Source organism: Acomys russatus, chromosome 5, assembly GCF_903995435.1.
Source record: "Acomys russatus chromosome 5, mAcoRus1.1, whole genome shotgun sequence".
Taxonomy (NCBI): Eukaryota; Metazoa; Chordata; class Mammalia; order Rodentia; family Muridae; genus Acomys; species Acomys russatus.
This window is the reverse complement of record NC_067141.1, coordinates 29,235,134-29,257,153: the sequence shown is the minus strand read 5'-3', so window position 1 is coordinate 29,257,153 and position 22,020 is coordinate 29,235,134. Positions and strand designations below refer to the sequence as shown.

The window sequence follows — 22,020 nt, the reverse complement described above, 5'->3', positions numbered from 1 at the left end:
TAACGGAGAACAGCCCAGGACGTAGCAGTCAAAGCCCCGGCAACACCCGGCCACATTCCCGACTCCCACGAACCAGCGGCCGAGCTCCTCCTTACAGGGCAACGGCCTAAACCAATCAGCGCCAAGTATGGCCAATTTCTCCCCTCACCATCCACCAATTGAATTTTTCTTTCTGAAGGCCGCTCTGTCTCGGAGTCCTTCAGCCCAATAAGAGACGTGGAAATTTCCAGAAAGAACAGGACCAATGGGCGCGGCCAGGTCAGCCATAATTGATGGACTCACGAACCAATCCGTATCGTGAAAGCCCGCTCCTCCTACAGATCGCCAAGCCCTGAGATGGGCGGGGCTTGTCGCAGAGCGTCCAATCCCGAGGTGCAGAGGAGGCAGGGCTGAAGAAAAGACCCGCAGAGGACCAATGAAAGAGAAGGCCAGATGATTGACTGAACTTATAGCCAATAGCAAAAGAGCACAGAGCTCCTGGGCGCGCTCAACCAGTGAGCAGACGAGGAAGGGGCGGGAACTTGGGGGTCCCGGCAGCTTCTAGTAGGTTCCAGAAGGCGGCGCGTGCGGTTGGGAACGCGGAGCGGACGATTTCGATTCAACGGGGTTCCGGGCCAGGCTATGGAGCAGGTGAAGGGGGAGGGGCGTCCGGAGCCCCGGGGAAGCGCAGGCCTGGCGGCGGGGTGAAGCGAGAGGTCGGGGGACGGCCGTGCGACCGAGAGGGCCCCGGTCGGGCATGTAAGGGAAGAATGGGGGAGCGCCCGTCGCCCCCGCGACCCGCCGAGCGGAGCGGGAGCAGGCCCGGGCCGCGGTCGGGCTCCGAGCCTTGTAGATGCCGGGCCGCCTCAGCGCGAGGAGGCCCCCGTTCGGCCGCGGCGAACTTGGAGGGACCCAGTGACCGATCACCCGCGCAGCCTTCGGGGGACACAGCATCTTGCGTGCGCCCGGGAAAGGGGCCCGCGCGACTGCAGGGGAGGCGGGCGCGGACAGTGTCTCCGAGTCTCCCTGAGGCTCCAGATGCATATGTCGCCCCTCCCCCCTTTTTTCTTGGTGACTGTAGAGTGACTTGAGGATCTGACACTTGGAAATTCCGTTCCCGATTACATAGGATTTAGTGGTTTTAGACAGTTGTGAGCCGATAGTGAGGGCCTAGAAGACTCCGCCTCTCCCGCCCGGCATCTGGGGCACTGAGGCAGACCTGTCCTTACCTTGGTGACTTAGCTCAGGCCACAGTGGCCTGCGTCTGGGAGAGGCCTGGAGAGGTTTTGTTACCTTGAGAGCTGTCATTGAACCGTTGTGATTCACCCAAACGCGCACCCCCCCCCCCAAAACAGCTTAATACTTTTACTGTGATGTGCAGACTAAAACCTTTTGTTTGTTGTAAGGGACGGTGGGGCCTCCCTGCTTCGCTAGTGAGACTGGAAATAGAGAGGTTAATCAACTTTGTGTAGTCCTGATGTAATTAAGTTATATCTGGGATAGACAGGCTGCAATACAGACAAGAAAAACGCTTTTTGGAATAAGCAGCACCAAGCTGTTCAAACAAAAAGTGGCTCTTCTCTTTTATCAGTCATTCATTTTTCTAATGTGTGGTGCTGGGGATTGAACCCAAGACCTGGAGAGCTCAGAGCTTATGGTCCACTATAGCTGCTATACACCCACCCCATCCCCCCTCAGGAAAAAAAAATCCCGCCAGCAGTTACACAGGTGTGCATCTGAGCACGTAGACTGCTAAGGAATGGTTGAGCTCAGAACTGCAAGCTTACGATAAGGTTGGGCAGATTTGAGTGTTGGCCTTGGAGAGGACGCAGTTGGTAAAGACTTTGATGTCTAAGAGTGAGGACCTGAGTTCAGATTGTCAGCAACCACTAAAACGTTGGGGTCGGGGAGAGTGGAGGAGCTCAGGGCTCACCAGCCAGTCTGTGAGCTCCAGGTTCATTCAGAGATCCTGTCTCAGAGTAAGGTGGAACAATAGAGGAAGACGCCCTGACTGCCAACTTCTGCCCTGTTCACCGACATGCACACAAAAAGTAACTTTGAATATTGAAAATTGTGCATTTGAAGAGCAGAACTTTCTTTTTTTTTAATTTTTAAAATATATATTATTAATTTATTCATATTACATCTCATTTGTTATGAACTGAACTCTTTCAAGTAAATCCTACAATAATTTATTTTTGCCAGGTGTAGTGATGCATACTATTAGTCCTAGCACTCATGAGGCTGAGACAAGCTCATCTCTGTACTAGGACAGTCAGAGTTGTGTAGTGAGACCCTGTCTCAAAAAAAAAAGAAAACATTTTATTTTGGTTTTTTCGAGACAGGGTTTCTCTGTGTAACAGCCTTGGCTGTCCTAGACTCACTTTGTAGACTGTGCTGGCCGTGAACTCAAAGAGTTCCTTCCACCTGCTCCTGCCTCCCAAGTGCTGGGATTAAAGGCATGTGCCGCCACCCACTGCCCAAAACATTATATTTAATGTCCGGTGTGGTGGCTCAGGTCTTTAATCCCAATACTCTGAAGGCAGATGGCTCTCTTAAGTTTGAAGCTAGTGGGCTGGGTGTGGTGGCGCACGCCTTTAATCCCAGCACTCAAGAGGCAGAAGCAGGTGGATCCCTGTGAGTTTGAGGCCAGCCTGGTCTACAATTCGAGTCCATGACAGCCAAGGCTACACAAAGAAACCCTGTCTTGAAAAAAACAAAACAAAAAGTTTGAAGCTAGCTTTGTCTACATTGTGGAGTTACAGGGCAGCCAGAGCTACATAGAAAGACCCTAAACAAAGAGACGTTTGATTTGGTTTGGTTTTTTGAGACAGGGCTTCTCTGTATAGCCTTGGCTGTCTTGGACTCGCTATGTAGACCAGGCTGGCCTCAAACTCACAGAGACCTGCCTGCCTCTGCCTCTCCAGTGTTGGGATTAAAGATGTGTGCCACCACGCCCAGCCCTCATGATAGTTTTTTTTTTTTTTAAGAAAGATTTATTATTTATTATGTATACAATGTTCTGTCTGCATGCCAGAAGAAGGCATCAGATTGCATTATAGATGGTTGTGAGCCACCATGTGGTTGCTGGGAATTGAACTCAGGACCTTTGGAAGAGCAGGTGGTACTCTTTAACCACTGAACTATCTCTTCAGCCCAAGATACGTATTTTCACTTTTTTTCCCTTGGTCTTCCTATAAAGGATTAGAATTTTGACAGTTTTCTTGTGTCTTTTGCTTTACTTCTGCTTGCCTTTCATGCTCTTTCTCTGAGAACAGGGCCTCCTGCTTGTTCCTAAATGCTGAGATTACAGGGCAAACCCAGCTACCTCAGACCTCGGCTCTCTGGAAGCTCTGATTTGTGTGCCATGGGATTCTAAAAGCATCTGAAAGAAGAAAATGTTATGTTATCATGAGTATATGACTTAATAAGGATTGGCCTTGCTTGCTTGAGTTAGGGTCTCATGTATCCCCTTCTGGCCCAGGACCTACTGTATAGAGCCTTCTTACTCTCCTTCTTCTACCTCATAAGTCCTGTAATAATAGATATATGTTACCATGCCTAGTCCTGGAATCTAACTTGGTGCTTTGGCTACCAAGTAAATTCTATCCCCACCCCCATGGTATAAGTGTGAATCCTACTCTGCTCTTGTTCACTCTGGGCTTGCCTTTAAAAGGGAGCTGCCAGCCTGGTGGTGGTGACACTTTTCATTCCAGTGCTTAGGAGACAGAGGCAGGCAGATCCCTGAGTTTGAGGACAGCCAGGACTACACTGAAACCCTGTCTTGGAAAACCAAAGGGTAGGGGGGTAGGAGGTTGCGGAGCTGTAATTTTCCCTTAGCTGCACTTATATGCAGGATGTTTTTGTTACTGTTTTTCCGAGTTTCTATGTGGCCCTATGTGCCTGTCCTGGAACTCACTCTGTAGACCAGGTTGGCCACAAACTCAAAAATCTACCTGCATCTGCCTCCCAAGGCCTGGACCACCATTGCTTAGCATTCTTTTGGAGGTCAACATGGTTAAGAAAAACCCTTTATGGGGCTGGAGAGATGGCTCAGAAGTTAAGAGCACTGGCTGCTCTTCCAGAGGTCCTGAGTTCAATTCCCAGCAACCACATGATGTCTCACAACCATCTCTAATGAGGTCTGGTGCCCTCTATCATACATGCAGATAAAATACTGTATACATAATAAATCTTTAAAGAAAAACCCTTTATACGTACACACACAGATAATGAAAAGAAAGGCCCTCTTAGACCTTTAATCTCAGCTAGTAGGAGGCCAGAACAGGAAGATCTCAAGACTAGCCTTTGAAATTTAACTGAGACCCTGTCACAACCTGCTGGGAAGGGGAGGGGGGAAGGCTGGGAGTTGGCTTTGTGGTGACTGTGAGAAAGGAAAGTCAGCGTCTGCTTAAGCATGGTCTCCTTCACTCCTTGCAACAGAGAGGATGGGATTAGATGTTGTTTGTCTTGATCCTGGTAGAGTGATAGTAAAGCCTCAGCGGGAGCCTGGTGGTGGACCAGCTCTGTCCTCAGGGTCAACACAGTAAAGTCCCATTTGGCTCTTGCTGATAATGGGAGGTGACAGTAGAGGATCAAGGGCCTCTTATTCTGAAGCTTCTAGGGCACTAGAGCATGTGTATATGATTTGTGCGTGCAGATGTGCACATGCACACGTGGGGGTTAGAGGAGAGCTTCAAGCAGTTGGGTGTCTTCCACCCTTTACTGTCCAGGTGTCACACTTAGATTGTCAGTCATGAGTGTTTTCTCATACTCAGCCATCTCATTGGGTCCCCATTGTGAGGTTTTTTGAGACAGGCTTTCTCTGTGTCACCACGGCTATCCTGGACTTTGTAGACCAGACTGGCCTTGAACTCAGATCTGCAATTAAAGGCATGCACACCATGCCTGGCTCCATCTTGAGTCTTTTGAGGTGGTGGTTACTAGTATAACTCAACAGCTTGGAACAGATGTGCACCTCCATGTGGCTTGCTCAGCTCTTCTGCACGCAGTTCACTGTTCAGATCTTTCGAAAGGAAGCCTCTGTGCTCTGGAGGGGCTGGGTTCTCAGCCAGTGGAGGGCAGAGAAGTCTTCATGCTTCTACTGTTTTCCCTGCTCATTTCTAGAGGTGTGGGAGAAGATGGGTGGATGAGCATTTTTCTCTCTTCATCAGTAGAGGTGAACTAGTTGATTCTTAGGAAGAGCGACTATACGCTAACACCCCAGGGCAGAGGATGGAGGTTCTGGGGGGGAAGCTATAGTGACACCTGCCTTTCCTCCCCAGGTGAATGAGCTAAAGGAGAAGGGCAATAAGGCCCTGAGTGCTGGGAACATTGACGATGCCTTACAGTGCTACTCTGAGGCCATTAAACTAGATCCCCAGAACCATGTGCTCTATAGCAATCGCTCGGCAGCCTACGCCAAGAAAGGGGACTACCAGAAGGCCTACGAGGATGGCTGCAAGACTGTTGATCTGAAGCCTGACTGGGGCAAGGTAAGCTGCAGAGCTTTGCAGTTTCCCTAAGGAGTTTGGGTCTGATCTGCAGTCCCTTATTAGCAGGCCCTCTTGACCTGTCTAGTTGACTTTAGGTTGCTCCTTATGACTTGCCTGCCCACCCTATCTGAAGGTACCCCTCGAAGGTAACACATTTCTCCAAGTCTGTTACCATTAATTGTAAAATAGATTTTTATTAGTTGTACAGCTAAGAAATAAAACATTACTAAAGAAGCTGGCAGCTTGTGGCCATGGATTGCATAATTAATGCACCTTTGTCTAGATTGTTTTAGTATTAACATTGGTGTTGTATCCTTTCCCTATTTGCTGGTTGGCCATCTTGAACCTATCATTTGGGTCTAAAAAGTACGTGACAGGAGGGCCAACCAGAGTAGCATATACCTTTAATCCCAGCCCTTGGGAAGTAGAGGCAGGCAGAGCAGAGTTTAAGGCCACCCAGAGCTACATAATGAGGCTCTGTCTTGAGGTGGAGGAGGTACTGGCAAGATGACTTCATTGTTAAGAGCAGTGGTAGCTCTTCCAGAGGACCTGCGTTTAATTTTCAGCACCCACATAGTGGGTCAGAACTGTCTTTAACTCCAGTCCTGGGGAATCCAGTGCCATCTTCTGGTCTCTGTAAGATATCAGGCATACATGTGGTGTACAGACACACATGCAAGGAACACACCTCTATGTATTAAATGAATAAAAACAAAACCCAGGTAGACTTTTTAAATTGATTTGTATTTATCTGTGCATGACCTGTGTTTTCTATAATTTGGGGATGTTAAGGGTTATTCAAGAAAGGCAGCAGCCCTTGAGTTTCTAAACCGATTTGAAGAAGCCAAACGAACCTATGAAGAAGGTTTAAAACATGAAGCTAACAACCTCCAGCTTAAAGAGGGCCTGCAGAACATGGAGGCCAGGTTGTCAGGTGGGTACCCACATCCTCTTGTATGTAAAACAATCCTGCCCTCCCCAAAGTGAAGGTGGTGGGTGGGATATGTATGGTGTCACGGTGACTCAAACATTTCATTCTGGCGCACTTTCTTTCATTTGGACAGAGAGGAAATTCATGAATCCTTTCAACTTGCCTAATTTGTACCAGAAGTTGGAGAATGATCCCAGGACAAGGACACTGCTCAATGACCCCACCTACCGGGAGCTCATAGAGCAGCTACAGAACAAGCCCTCAGACCTGGGCACGTAAGTGGAGCAACAGGAACACTAGCAGAGGAAGCTCTAGTCTAGACCACAGGGGAGAGCAGCTTGTGTAATTTATAGAAATGGTTGGGTAGCCGGGCATGGTGGCGCACACCTTGAATCCCAGCACTGGGGAGGCAGAGGCAGATGGATTACTGTGAGTTCGAGGCCAGCCTGGTCTACAAAGAGAGTCCAGGACAGCCAAGGCTACACAGAGAGACCCTGCCTCGAAAAACTAACAAACAGAAAGGGTCAGGTAGTTTGTAATAGCACAGTACCCAGCAATGTTTCTTCTAATCCTGCCTCTCCTAGAATTCTAGCTTTGTTTATTTTTATAGTGTTGAGGATCAAACCCAGGGCCTTGCTCACGCTAGGCAAATGTGTCTCTGAGCTATACACCTGGCTCTAATCATGTGTCAGTGGGTAAGGGTCATCTGTGTATAGGAGTTTATTAACAGTGAACAAGTTAGGGGCAATTGTAGCGGCCAGTGTTGGTCTGCACCTGTAATTTAAGCTACTTGGATGATTTTCCTGCTTTTTGTTGTTTTGGTTTTTTTTTTTTTTTGAGACAGTTTTTATATATTACCCTGGGTATTCTGGAACTCACTATGTAGATCAGGCCAGCCACAAACTCAAGAGAGACCCACCAGCCTTTGTCTCTAAAGTGCTAGATTAAATGAATGCACCACCAAACCTGACTTGTCTTGCTTTTTAAAAGATTTTTCCCCCCTCCTATAGCTGGAGTTACAAATATTTGGGATGCTAGGATCTGAACTCTGGCCCTCATGATAGAGCCATAGGCATTCTTTTTTTTTTTTTTTTTTTTTTTTTTTTCTTTTTTTGGTTTTTTGAGACAGGGTTTCTCTGTGTAGCCTTGGCCATCTTGGACTCACATTGTAGACCAGGCTGGCCTCGAACTCACAGCGATCTGCCTGCCTCTGCCTCCCGAGTGCTGGGATTAAAGGCGTGCGCCACTATGCCCGGCTCTGCCATAGGCATTCTTAATCTTGGAGATGTTTACTTACTAATTTCTATTTGTTCTGAGACAGGATGTAGCCCTGGCCATCCTGGAACTCATTCTGTACACCAGGCTGGCCTTGAACTTATGAGAGCCACCTGCCTCTGCCTCCCAAGTGCTGCGCCACCACACCTGGCTTTTTAAGTTATGTGTGATTGTGTCTATATATGGGATGTGCGTGTGAGTTCAGGTGCCTGAGGAGACAGGAGGCATACAATCTCTTAGAGAGTGGGAGTTACCCAGCACAGAATCTGGGAACAGAGTGACTGTCTGCAAGAACAGTGTGTCCTCTTACCTGTAGAGCCATTTCTCCAGCCCATTCTTCCCCCCCACAGGAAACTCCAAGATCCCCGGGTCATGACTACTCTCAGTGTCCTCCTTGGTGTTGATCTGGGCAGTATGGACGAAGAGGAGGAGGCAGCAACACCCCCACCCCCACCTCCTCCCAAAAAGGAGGCCAAACCAGAACCAATGGAAGAAGATCTTCCAGAGAATAAGAAACAGGTCTTGTTTTTTCTCCTCTTAAACTATCTCATATTTGTGTACAACCAAGTCAACTAGAAATAAGAGTGTTGGGACTGGAGAGATGGCTCAGAGGTTAAGAGCTCTGCTTGCTCTTCCAAAGGTCCTGAGTTCAGTTCCCAGCAACCACATGGTGGGTTCACAATGAGATCTGGTACCCTCTTCTGGCATGCAGGAGTGTATGCACGCAAAATGTTGTAAACATAATTAAAAGAAGAAGAGAGTTAAATGGGCATTCTGCAGACTGAAGCTGAGAAATAGTTTGGGACTAGGGATGATGGATCAGTTTGTGGAATGCCTGCCTAGTATACATGAAGCGCTGGGTTTGACACTTTCATTTTGCATCCCAAGCTGGCCTTAAACTCAGGATGCTGCTGCTCCCAGCTGCTGGAATTAGTAAATTTTTATGTTTTATTTGGTTGCTTGGTTGGTTGGTAGGTAGTGTTGGAACATGTTCTTACTATACAGAACAGACTGGCCTTGAACTCGGAGATCCACCTGCTTCTGCCTCCCAGATACCGGGGTTAAAATTGTGTGCTTTCTATTTTTTATGTGTATAGTGTTTTGCCTATATATATTTCTTTGCACCACATTGTCTTACTTTGGGTTTCCATTGCTATGAAGAGACACCATCACCTAGGCACCTTTTTTTTTTTTTAAATCCTGAGACAAGGTTTCTCGGTTTAGTCTTCTCTGTCCTGGAACTCATTCTATAGACCAGGCTGGCCTTGAACTCAGGTTTACCTGTCTCTGCCTTCCAACTGCTGGGATTAAAGGTGTGTGCCACTACTGCCTGGCAACCTAGGCAGTCTTTTCAGAGGCAAATACTTAATTGGGCCTGGACTACAGTTTCAGAGGTTTAGTCCATTATCATCATGGGGGGAAGCATGGTAGTATGCTGGGGAGGTGAGAGTTCTACATCTTGATTGGAAAGTAGGCAGGAGGAAATGGTGTGTTTCACACTGGGCCTAGCAGGAACATTTAAAATTCAAAGCCCCGCCTCCTAATGGTGACACTCCCTATGGCCAATTGTTAAAACTTAACTATTTTATGGGACCATACTGTTTATGCCTAGTACCCATGGAGCAAGAAGAGGGTGTCAGATCCCTGGATCTGGTTGTAAGCCACCTTTGTGGTTTCTCTGTAAGTTTTTCTAACTGCTGAGCCATCTCTCTAGGGCTCCTTCCTGCCTGCCTTGACTCTTTCTGGAGAATTGAATTCAGATCCCTGTGCCTATTAGGCAAGCACTTTACCACCTGACCTGTTGGCTTTGCCTAGTCCATGTTTGAATACTTAGTATGTGCTAAGCTTATTGTTGTTACTTGAGTGGCTGAGGATGGAGGATCACCTGAGCTGCAGGTTCTTTGAGACCAGCCTGGGCAACATAGTGAAATTGTACCTGAATATTGTACCTGAAATATATCAGAGGGCGGGTGAGATGGCTTAGTAGGAAAAGATGCTTGCTGCCAACCTTAACCTGATTTCCATCCCTGAGATCCACATGGTAGGAGAGAACTATATATATATTTCCGCCCCCCCACCCCAAGACAGGATTTCTCTGTGTAGCCTTAGCTGTCCTGGACTCGTTTTGTAGACCAGGCTGACATCGAACTCATAGCAATTCACCTGCTTCTTGCCTCCCAAGTGCTGGGATTAAAGGCGTGTGGCCACCACGCCCAGCCGAAAGAACTAAATATTTTGCAAGCTGTCCTTTGACCTTTTCACATCATGGCACCTGTGCTTAAACACATAAATAGATAAATAAGTTAGGAGTCTGGAGAGATGATGGCTCAGCAATTAAGAGTAGTTCTTGCTGGAGACTTGCTGATTCCCAGCACCCACTTGGTGATTTAGAACCATCAGTAACTCCAGCTGGCAGGGGTTCTGATGCCCTCTTCATCCTCAGTGGCCCCCAGGCATGCACTTGGTATACAGACATACATGCATGCAGAGCACTCATACATAAAAATAAATCTTTTGCCAGACAGGGAGGCACACACCTTTAATCCCAGCACTCAGGGAGGCAGAGGCAGGTGAATCACTGTGAGTTCAAGGCTGCTGTGGCCTATAGAGTGAATTTCAGGACAGCCAAGACTACCTACACAGGGAAACCCTGTCTTGAGAAAACAAGCAAACAAACAACAACAACAAAATTTTTTAAAAGATTCATGTATTATTTATACAGGGCTCTGCCTACAGACCAGTAGAGGGCACCAGATCTCATTACAGATGGTTGTGAGCCACCATGTGGTTGCTGGGAATTGAACTCAGGACCTCTGGAAGAGCAGCCAGTGCTCTTAATCACTGAGCCATCTCTCCAGCCCACAACAACAAAAATTTGCTGGGCATTGACAGCACATGCCTTTAATCCCAGCACTCAGTAGACAGAAGCAGGAAGATCTCTGAGTTTGGTGCCAGCCTGGACTATACAGAGAAACATTGTCTCAAAAACTTACCCCCACCCAAAAAATTATTTATGTGATTATGTGTTTGAGTATTTTACCTGCATGTATGTATCTGACCATATGCATGCCAGTACCCATGGAAGTCACAAGAAGGTGTCAGGTCATCTGGGACTGGACTTAACAATGAACAGTTGTGAGCCACTGTGTGGGTGGTGGGAACTGAACTTGAGTCTTCTCCAAGAGCAACAAGTGCTGTTAATAGATGAGCCAACTCTCCAACCCCCAGAAACCTTTTGTTTTTGTTTTAGGTTTTTTGTTTGTTTTTCAAGACAGGGTTTCTCTGTATCAAGCCTTGGCTATTCTGGACCCTCTTTGTAGACCAGGCTGGCGTCAAACTCACAGTGATCCACTTGCCTCTGCATTCTGAGTGCTGGGATTAAAGGCATGCACCACCATGCCCAGTTCATATGTATTTTATTTATTTATTTATTGTGCATTGGTGCTTTGCCTACATATATGTTTGTGTGAGGGTGCAAGATCCCCTGAAACTGAGTTGTGGACAGTTGTGAGCTCTCCTATGGGTGCTGGGAATTGAACCCAGGTCCTTGGAAGAGCAGCAAGGGCTCTTAACTGCTGAATCATCTCTCCAGCCACAAAACATATTCTTTTCTAGATAAATATGATACATCAGAAAGAATGTCTGTGCTTCCAGGAGGATCATGAGTTATAAGCCAGGCTGTGGTACATAGAGAGACTGTGGTTTGTTTGTTTATTTGTTTCCCCAAGATAGAGTTTCTCTGTGTAGCCTTGGCTGCCCTGGACTTGTTTTGTAGACCAGGCTGGCCTTGAACTCACAGGGATCCACCTGCCCCTGCCTCCCGAGTGCTGGATTAAAGGCGTGCGCCACCACCATCCAGCAAGACTGTGGTGTTTTAAGTGTAAGTTTGAAAATGATGCTCTTCACAAGCCATTTCCTAGTAGTAATGTTGAATTTCTGAGTGCTCCAGCAATGAAAATGCACCCTTACCATGTGCTACCAGCATGAACACTCATTAGAACAGATAGAATTGTGAGGGCACTGTGTGTGCATCAGTGCTGAGCCTTGGCCTCCTCATTAGATGTGGGAAGTGGGTGTTCATGTAGCAACACACTTCCAGAGCAGGAGATGTGTGTCTAAAGAACTGTTTCCCTTCTCATAGTCAGGATCAGCGGATTGCTGCCAAATTTAGTACTCTTAAATGGGTGAGTGTTGGTTGCTCAGGGTGTCTCAGCTGGAAAAAGGCCCTCTGTGTGGGTGGAGAGAGTGATTCTGAAGAGTGCTGAAGGCTCCTGCTATTCTTTCAGCCCTCTGTGATCCTCTTACTGTGCCCGCTGTCCCTAACAGTTAGGATCTCAAGATGGCCACAACAGCGAGCCTATGGGTGCCTCATAAAAACCTGCCACCAAATTATACCATCTTTTTCAGTTGTTTGAGTTGAGAGGAGTTCCTCTCTCTCTGAGAAGCAAGCCCTCTGCTGCCTGGTAAAGATTCAAGAAAAAGGAGCCGGGGTCAGGAAGTAAAGATAAAGTACACTTGAGCTCTGTCTCCCTTGGCTCTGGCTAAGTATATGAAGAGGCCTTTTTGAGGGAGCACTTCCTTCCTGGTCATGTTGGTGGCATATGCTAATTGACACCTGAGACAGTATGGCCTCTGCTGCTATTGCTGCCACCTGGTAGAGATGCTAAGCACTCAACTTTGTCCAACCCCATTTAGGCACTGAAAGAAAAGGAGTTGGGAAATGATGCCTACAAGAAGAAAGATTTTGACAAGGCCCTGAAGCATTATGACAAGGCCAAGGAACTGGACCCCACAAATATGACTTACATAACTAATCAAGCAGGTGAGACCTAGAAGCCAGGGCAAAGAGAACTGTTACGCACACTTAAAGGGAGAAACAAGGACTGACTATTGTCACCTTTCTGCCTGACAGCTGTGCACTTTGAGAAGGGGGACTACAACAAATGCCGGGAGCTTTGTGAGAAGGCCATTGAAGTAGGCAGAGAGAATCGAGAGGACTACCGACAGATCGCCAAGTACGTCACTGACCCCGCCGTGCTGGGGGCCGAGACCTCTGTTGAGAGGACAGGGTTTCTGGGCTGTGGTGCCAGGTTTGCTTGTAATCAGTGTGTATTTTCTTTGAGGGTTGACCTTGTTTTTGAGTCTGCCCTTTTCCCTTTGTCTTCATCAGAGCTTATGCCCGAATTGGCAATTCCTATTTCAAAGAAGAAAGGTACAAGGATGCTATCCATTTCTACAACAAATCTCTGGCAGAGCACCGAACCCCAGAGGTGCTCAAGAAGTGCCAGCAGGTGGGTCTGAAAAGAATGGGGCTGTCATGGATGGGGCTCTTTTTGTTGTTTGTGGATTTTTGGTTTTGTTCCTTAAAAATTTTTATTTATTTTATGTGTGTAGGTGTCTTGTTTACATGTATTAGGGGAAACTAAAGTTACAGACGCTTGTAAGCGGCCATGTGGGTGCTGGGAATTGAACCCAGGTCCTCTGGGAAAGCAGCCAGTGCTCTTAACCACTGAGACATATCTCCAGCCTTAGCTGTCATGTTCCTAATGGTTGTCAATGTCTTATCATTTTATTTCTTTTTTTGAGACAGGATATCTCTGTGTATCCTTGGTCATCCTGGACTCTCTTTGTAGACCAGGCTGGCCTCAAACTCACAGCAATTCACCTGCCTCTGCCTCCTGAGTGCTGGCAGTAAAGGTGTGCACTGCCACTACCACCTGGCAGGGCAGCCCTTAGAAGACAAAACATTTTGGGGGGGACAGGACAGTTTCAGAGGTTTTAGTCTGTTACCATGAGGAGTATAGTGGCAAGCACACCTGCCTACAGCAGTAGCTGAGAGCTACATCCTGATCATTAGGCAGAGAAAGTGAGAGACTGGCCTGGCATGGGCTTTTGAAACCTCAAAGCCCACTTTCTTCAACAAAGCTACACCTTCTAACCCCCACCCCACCCCATCTCTTCAGGGTTTCTCTGTGTAGCCTTGAGTGTCCTGAACTCAGTTTGTAGACCATGCAGGCCTCAATCTCACAGAGATCCACCTGCCTCTGTGTCCCCAAATTCTGGGAGTACAGGAGTACACCACCACACCTGGCTTCCATCTAATTCTTATCAACAATTCCATACCTCATATATCCCCCCCCCCCCCAACACCTGCAACTAAGCATTTGAATATATGAGCCTATGGGGACCATTCATGGTCAAGCTACCACAGGGAGTAATTTCAGAAAATGCTTTGTCAAGCGCAGCCTGGTGACAATGGAGTCCCAAGACAGCAGGTGAGGACCAGCCTGGGTAGCAAAGTGAAGATCCCAACCAGTCCTTCATTAGCTCCTCACAAATAGTGTCAGACGGCTCATTGTACTCTTTTACTTTCATAGGGTTGCTCTCTTGGTGGTTTTGTTTTTGTTTTTGCATTTTACACATTTATTCGTGTGGGGTTAGCTACATCCCATATTTGGGTTTGGACTGTGGTAGTCAGTTCTTTTTTTCCACCAGCTTGGCAAGTCCCATCATGTAAAGCTTTGTTGTTTGAAGAGACAAAAGCTGCAAAGCCTAAGCTGGCCTCCCATGACCTTGAACGAACTCATCCTCTGCCTCCACCTCCTGAGAGCTAAGATCATAAACAAGTATGTGCTGCCACAACAGAGTTGTGTAGTTCTGCTGGTTGGATGTAGGTTCTCGTGTGTGTTAGGCAGAGGACATTTCTTTCCTTTTTTAGAGGTGTATTATGTGTTCAATGTTCTGCCTGCATGTACACTTGCAGGCCAGAAGGGGGCACCAGATCTAATAATAGATAGTTGTGAGCCAACATGTGGTTGCTGAGAATTGAACTCACAACCTCTGGATGAACAACCAGTGCTCTTAACCTCTGAGCCATCTCTCCAGCCCCCTCTCATGTATGTTAAACAAGCACTCTTCCAACTAAGCTACAATCCCCAACCTAAGCAAGGCAAAGCTTTGAACGAAATAATGCAAGTACTACTCTGTTGTAACAGTGTACCTTGATAAGGAAAAATGTGTGTGTTGTGGTACCTATGTGTTCCACTGAGTAACATTCAGCCCAAGGATGAGATAAGACAGACTTATTTATTTATTTATTTATTTTGTTTTGTTTTGTTTTGTTTTGTTTTGTTTTTTGGAGACAGGGTTTCGCTGTGTAGCCCTGGCTTTCCTAAACTCACTTTGTAGACCAGGCTAGCCTGGAACTTACATCAGTCTACCTGCCTCTGCCTCCAGAGTGCTGGGATTAAAGGCCTGTGCTACCACGCCCAGTGAGAGGGGACTCTTGCCAAAGAATTCTGAAGATCAAAATTCTAATTAGGAGCTGGGCGTGGTGGCACAAGTGGGGGGAGGAGAGTTCAATCCACAGACCCCACATGTGCCAGGAAACTTCAGAACCACCACTCCAAGTTGTCATCTGCCGTGTGAAAGTATGCGCACACACAAATAATGTAAACTCAGTTTTTCAAATTCTGATTTGGCCTTTCAGTCTAATCAGTATTTAGGTGTTTACATTTCTATGGCAATGATTGCTTTTTTAGGCAGAGAAGATCCTGAAGGAGCAAGAGCGACTCGCCTATATCAACCCCGACTTGGCTTTGGAGGAGAAGAGCAGGGGCAATGAGTGCTTCCAGAAAGGTGCTGTGCGTGAGGCCTCAGCTCTGCTGAACGTTGGGGCTTGTGGGGAGGGGCTTGATTTTTCTTTCTTTCTCTTTTTAGATTTATTTAATTTGTTTACTTATTTTTATTTCCAAGACAGGCATTTTTGCTGGGCAGTGGTAACACACGCCTTAAATCCCAGCATTCAAGAGGCAGAGGGAGGCAGATCCCTGTGAGTTCGAGGCCAGCTTGATCTACAAAGCGAGTCCAGGACAGCCAAGGCTACACAAAGAGACCCTGTTTGGGGGTGGGGGGGCGGAGACAGGATTTTTTTTGTATAGCCTTGACTGTTCTTGAACTTTCTCTGTAGACCAGGTTGGCTTCAGATTCAGATCCACCTGTCTCTGCTTCCCAAGTGCTGGGATTAAAGATGTGTACCACTATCACCCTACCAATTTTGGAGGAGGGGGTACTTGTGTTTTTAATCCCAGTGTTCAGGCAGAGGTAGGAACTCTTGAACTCTCAAGGTTTGTCTACCAAAAAGTGTTCGGGTCACCTGATGGTACATAGTGAGACCCTGTCTTAAAAACAAATAAAAATCCACCAGGCATGGTGGCACACACCTTTAACCCCAGCACTCGGGAGGCAGAGGCAGGTGGATCACTGTGAGTTTGAGACAAGCCTAGTTTACAAAATGAGTCCAGGACAGCTCCACAGAGAAACCCTGTCTTGAAAAAACCCAAAATCCTCTTTTCTTTCTTCTTCTTCTTCTTCTTCTTTTTTTTTTTTTTTTTTTTTTTGTGGTGGTGGTGGTGGTGGTAGTTGGGGTTGCAGCTACTGTAGTGAAATCTGGGGTAGGCTGTGCACCGCTGAGCTGTATTCTCAGACTATAAAAACCCCTATTGTGCGAGTGGAGATATGTATATATTCCTAGCAATTAGGAGGTTGAATGTTGGAGGTTGCAGAATGAGACCTTGTGTCAAAATAACAAAAGCAGCTGGGGTGGGGGTGGCGTTGGTGACCTATGCCAGGCAGAAGGATCTCTTTAAGTTGAGGCCAGCCTAATCTACACAGAAAAACCCTATCTCAGAAACCAAATAAATACAGAAGCAAATCATCCTTAGCTAGCTAGACTTGGTGATTGACACTTGCAGTCCTAATACTCAGGAGGCTGAGGTAGGACTGCAGCCTGGGCTACATAATGAGCTCCAAGCCAGCCAAGCTAATAGAAATTGTCTTTATATAACTCTCTAGGGGACTACCCCCAGGCCATGAAGCATTATACGGAAGCCATTAAACGGAACCCAAGAGATGCCAAACTGTACAGCAACCGAGCTGCCTGCTACACTAAGCTGCTGGAGTTTCAGCTGGCACTCAAGGTGAGGCCTGGGAGTTCTTCTGGGGTTACTTGAGGTGAGGCCTGTAGTTACTATAAGCCTTTGCAGGGAGCCAAGCCTCCTCTTGTCCTTTCCTTAGTAGGTTAATTTTTATTTTTATTTTTAAAAGATGTATTTATTTATTATGCATACTGTGCTCTACCTGCATGTACACCTGCAGGCCAGTAGAGGGCATCATCCCATTACAGATGGTTGTGAGTCACCATGTGGTTGCTGGGAATTAAACTCAGGACCTCTGGAAAAGCAGTCAATGCTCTTAACCTCTGAGCCATCTCTCCAGCCCAGGTTAATTTTCTTATTAAGATTCTAGGTTGACTGCCTGGCGTGGTGGTGCACGCCTTTAATTTCAGCACCTGGGAGGCAGAGGCAGGTGGATCTCTATGAGTTCATGGCCAGTCTGGTCTGCAAAGGAAGTCTAGGGCAACCTGGGCTGTTAACACAGAGAAACCCTGTCTCTGAAAAAAAAAATTTTTTTTTTGTAATTCTAGGTTGAGCCACAGTGGTGTTGCACACTCCTTTAATCCCAGTAAGCGGAGGCACGGGTAGGCTGATCTCTGAGTACAGAGTAAATTCCAGGACATCAGGGCTACACAGAGAAACCCTCGAAAAACCAAAAAATAAAAATAAAAATAAATAATAATAATAATAATAAAGATTCTAGGTTGACAGTACTACGTAGTTTTTGTGGGAAGTTGGAGGCCTGTGTCTACCCAACCCCAGCCCTTAAGAGTTTTTTAATGTGTATGGGTATTTTGCTTAGATGGGTGTGTGGGTGTATGTGTGTACATCAGATATGTTTTGTTGTTGTTGTTGTTGTTTTGTTTTTGTTTTTCGAGACAGGGTTTCTCTGTGTAGCCTTGGCCATCCTGGACTCACTGTGTAGACCAGGCTGGCCTCAAACTCACAGCGATCCGCCTGCCTCTGCCTCCCGAGCGCTGGGATTAAAGGCGTGCGCCACCACGCCCGGCTCTGTACATCAGATATGTGCTGGTGTCCTTAGAGATCAGAAGAGGGCATTAAATCCCCTAGAATAAGTTAGGGATGGCTACAAGTTACCAGGCGGGTGCTGGGAATTGAACTCAGGTCCTTGCAAGAACAGCAAGTACCCTTTAACTGCTGAGCCATCTCTCCAGTCTCCATTTCTGTTTTCATGACACTCTCTTTACATAGTCCATGCTGACATTTTACTCATAATTCTTGTCCCTCTGGAGTGCTAAGTTTATAGCCAGTAGCTATCATACCTGGCTCTGTGTGGCTATGTGTGCTTGCAGGCCAGTGGTAACTTTGGTAGTTGTTTCTCAAGAGTATAGATCAGGCATCTCAGTGAGATTTGGCTTCCCCAGCACTGAGATTACAAGCACACTCCCATGCCTGGCTTTTTACATGGGTACTGGATAATTAATGCAGGTCATTGTGCTTGGACTTCTTTTTTTTCTCTAGAAACGGTTTCTCTTGTAGTCCTGGCTAGGATTAAAGGCGTGTGCTACATGTACTTTTTTTTTTTTTCTGTAAAGATGTGTTTATTATATATACAATGTTCTGCCCACCAGAAGAGGGCACCAGATCTCATCATAGATGGTTGTGAACCACCATGTGGTTGCTGGGAATTGAACTCAGGACCTCTGGAAGAACAGTTGGTGCTCTTAACTTCTGAGCCACCTCTCCAGCCCTTTTCTTTTTGTTGTTGTTGTTTGTTTGTTTGTTTTTCGAGACTTGATTTCTCTGTGTAGCCTTGACTAAGCTTTGTAGACCCGGCTGGCCTTGAACTCACAGCGATCCGCCTGCCTCTGCCTCCCAAGTGTTGGGATTAAAGGCATGCGCCACCACTGCCCAACCAGTTTGTACTTCTTAACACACCCAGCTCATTAGCTCCTGTTTTTGTTTTTGTTTTGTGGCAGGGTCTCACTAGTATAAGCCCAGACTGGTTTCAAATTTGAATTCCTCTTGCCTTGCCTCTCAACTGAAATTAAGAGATGTGCCACTGTTTATCTTCAAATTTTGTTTTTGATGCCATCATCTTTGGGTGTAGCCTGAAAGTGACATCACTTTAGTTAGGCCTTCAAGGGTGACAACAAAACCTGATTAGCCTGTGAGGCAATGGCAACCCTGAGAGGTAAGGATTGGCTCAGGTGACAGCATCACTTTTCTTTTCCTGACTGATTACTCGCCCTGTCGCCCCCCCTTGGGGTTTTTTTCTTTTATTTTCAAGACAGGGTTTGTCTTTGTGTGACCTTAGCTGTCCTAGAACTTGCTCAGCACATCAAGGTGGCCTCAAACTTACAGAGATATGCCTCTCTCCAGCACCCTAGAGCTGGGATTACAGGCGTGCGCCACCATTGCCTGGCTTTTCTTTTCTTTTTATTTATTCTTCTCTCATACAGAATATCCCAACTGTAGCTTCTCTTTCTTCCACCCCTCCCAGTACATCCTCCACCATCACCACCACCATCCACTCCCCCGTCTCTAAGGGACCTCAACCAATGTGGACCACAAGATAAGACCCAGGCACAAACCCTCATGGAGGCTGGGCGAGGCAACCCAATAGGAGGAAAAGGGTCCAAAGAGTAGGCAAAATGTCAGAGACACCCCCACACCCCTTGTCACGAGTCCCCCCAAACACCAAGCAAGCAGTCATGATACACGCAAAGGACCTAGCATAGGCCCTGCAAGCTTCATGTTTGCCACTTGAGCTCCATGAGCTCTGCTGAGTTTATTCCTCAGGCCATGCTCTACTGACGTCTTTGACCCTGCTGCCTTCCACAGTTCCTCCCCTTCCTCTTTCCTGGGCTTTCTCAAGCTCAAGGGGATGGACTGGGTGGAGACCACCACCTGGGCTCTCCAAGGTTGGGTTATGAGAGTCTGCATCTGTTCCCATCAGCTACCAGAGAGCCTCTCTGATGACAGTTGGACTAGGTGCTGTATTTCCTTTCTATCTCTGTTTTTGAGATAGAGACTCAGGTAACCTTGGCTGGTCTGGAGCTCACAGATCATTTACTAACATCTCTCGGTTTGTTCAAAGTGTGTAAGGCTTTTGAACATACGTCTCAAGGCAGTGGGCGAGTGTTGTTCATATGCTTGCTCTCAAATAGAAGTGCTCTACTCGTTTGCGTTGCCCATAGTACTAGCTTTGCGTCCAGCCGTCAGCACGTGGGGTGAGCTGGAGCTCTTTCCCGGTGCTCTGATCCAGCTATCTACTTTCTTGTTGAACTTGCTCTCCAGGAGCCAAGGGGCCTGGATTTGGCAGATGCAGCAGAGCCAAAGCCAAGACCTCTGGGTCCTTAGGAGGGCACAGTAGTTGGCTGCTGTGCATCTTGGAGGGAAAAAACCTCATTGGTTCTCTTCCTTCCTAGGACTGTGAGGAGTGCATCCAACTGGAACCAACCTTTAGTAAGTTCCTTTCATTTTTCTTCTGTGTCCTGATTTTGCCCCCAGAGATTAAGGTTAAAGCTTTGGTGCATGTAGGCAGAAGGGGAGGAGCTCAGCCAGGAGCTATTGAATTGGTGCCTCATAATCTCCTGTTTGTAGTCAAGGGTTACACACGGAAAGCAGCAGCCCTGGAAGCCATGAAGGACTACACAAAAGCCATGGATGTGTACCAGAAGGCGCTAGACCTGGATTCCAGCTGTAAGGTGGGCTGCTGCTGGCCTGCAAGTGTCGCCCCTGCCTTTTCTGCTTTGGGTGTTTCCTGTGCTCCTTTGTGTCCTGCATGCTTCAGTTTCTCCTGTCTCTACTTGCCTTCTTACCCTTTGTCAGTGATCTGTTGTCTTGAACCTGCTGAAGCAGTGAGCCAGGCAGTGTTGACTCCCACCTCCCTTGGTCTTTTCTGGAATGCAGGAAGCAGCAGACGGTTACCAACGCTGTATGATGGCACAGTACAACAGACACGACAGCCCTGAGGATGTGAAGCGGCGGGCCATGGCTGACCCTGAGGTGCAACAGATAATGAGTGACCCGGCCATGAGGCTCATCCTGGAGCAGATGCAGAAGGACCCCCAGGCTCTGAGCGAGTGAGTCCAGTGGGCATGCTGGGGAGGTGGGGTTCTGTCAATCTTGTTTTGTTTTGTTTTTGAGATGGGGTTTCTCTTGTAGCCCTGGCTGTCCTGGACTCTCTTTGTAGACCAGGCTGACCTCGATCTCACAGCGATCCGACTGTCTCTCCCTCCCGGGTACTGGGATTAAAGGAGTGCACTACCACACCCGGTGTTCTATCAGTCTTTTAATGTATTATCTAGGTTGTATGTATGTGGTTTTTAATATTTAATTTTAATTCATGTACATTGGTGTGAGGGTGTCATATCTTGGAGTTACAGACAATTGTGAGCTGCCATGTGGGTAGCGCGCGCGCGTGTGTGTGTGTGTGTGTGTGCGTGCGTGCGCAGTGCTTGAAAAGGTCAGAAGAGAGGGTATCAGACACCCTAGAACTGGAGTTACACAGGGTTGAGAACCATTATGTGGGTGCTAGGAACCAAACTGAGGTCTACCAGAGCAGTAACTGCTCTGAGTCATCTCTCTATCAGTAGCTACTGGGCCATCTCTTTAGCCCCAATTTGTATCAGTCTTAACAGAAAAAGTTGGCGGTGCAGTGAGCCTCCGGGCTTTCTTTTCTTGTTAGTCTCACAACCTAAAGCTCTTTAAGGCAGGCCATTTTTTTCTATGCTTTCAAGCCGTCTAGGCACACAGTAGGCCATTCAGGTTCTCTGCCTGCCTGCTGAGGAGAGCCTTTGCCTGCTTCTACAAGGCAGCCAGTACAAGCTGCCTGGCTCCTGGTGTCGCCTGCACAGGGTCTTTGAGCATGCTCTGAAGGACAGGGAACTTGGGTGGAGTGTAAATAGGAGCTCTCTTAGAACAAGTTTCAGCTAACTCCCATCTTTTTTCCTAGACACTTAAAGAACCCTGTAATAGCACAGAAGATCCAGAAGCTGATGGATGTGGGTCTGATCGCAATTCGGTGATAACTTGCTTTTCCCCTCTTCCCTTCGCTGATGAGGAAGGCGAGCTGGGACGGTGGCAAGCAGCACTGGGCAGGAGGGGGGGGAGAAAAGCTTATCTTTATATTTATACATGCCTGCAAGGAAGACAGACTCATCCAGCGCCACCATGGGCCCTCCCAGCACACGCATGGTCTCTTCACTGCTGCCCTCAATTCTGAATGTCCTTTCCTGCCCACCCCCCCAAGCCCCGTCACTGTCTCGGCTGCTCCCCTATAGTTGGTTATTTTTTATTTGGGGCAGTGGTGCATACAGGGAGGGGAGGGTACTCTTCCCAATTGAGGGTCCCAGCTGTCTTCACTTGTTGCTCCATGTTCCTCCTCCTCAATAAAACAAGCCAACCAGGCGTGGTTATA

At 47.3% G+C, this 22,020-nt stretch overlaps 1 protein-coding gene across 1 annotated transcript; it reads left to right on the top strand.

The window, feature by feature from the left end:
• Positions 1 to 483: 483 nt before the first annotated feature.
• Positions 484 to 22,020, top strand: Stip1 (stress induced phosphoprotein 1). The gene is made up of 14 exons (XM_051146026.1): positions 484 to 630; positions 5,265 to 5,474; positions 6,267 to 6,408; positions 6,539 to 6,680; positions 8,031 to 8,199; positions 12,376 to 12,502; positions 12,593 to 12,695; positions 12,851 to 12,971; positions 15,222 to 15,318; positions 16,534 to 16,658; positions 20,027 to 20,063; positions 20,202 to 20,305; positions 20,511 to 20,683; positions 21,556 to 22,020. Exons 1-14 carry the CDS (start codon positions 622 to 624, stop codon positions 21,626 to 21,628), a joined length of 1,632 nt encoding a protein of 543 aa, XP_051001983.1. The 5' UTR covers positions 484 to 621; the 3' UTR covers positions 21,629 to 22,020.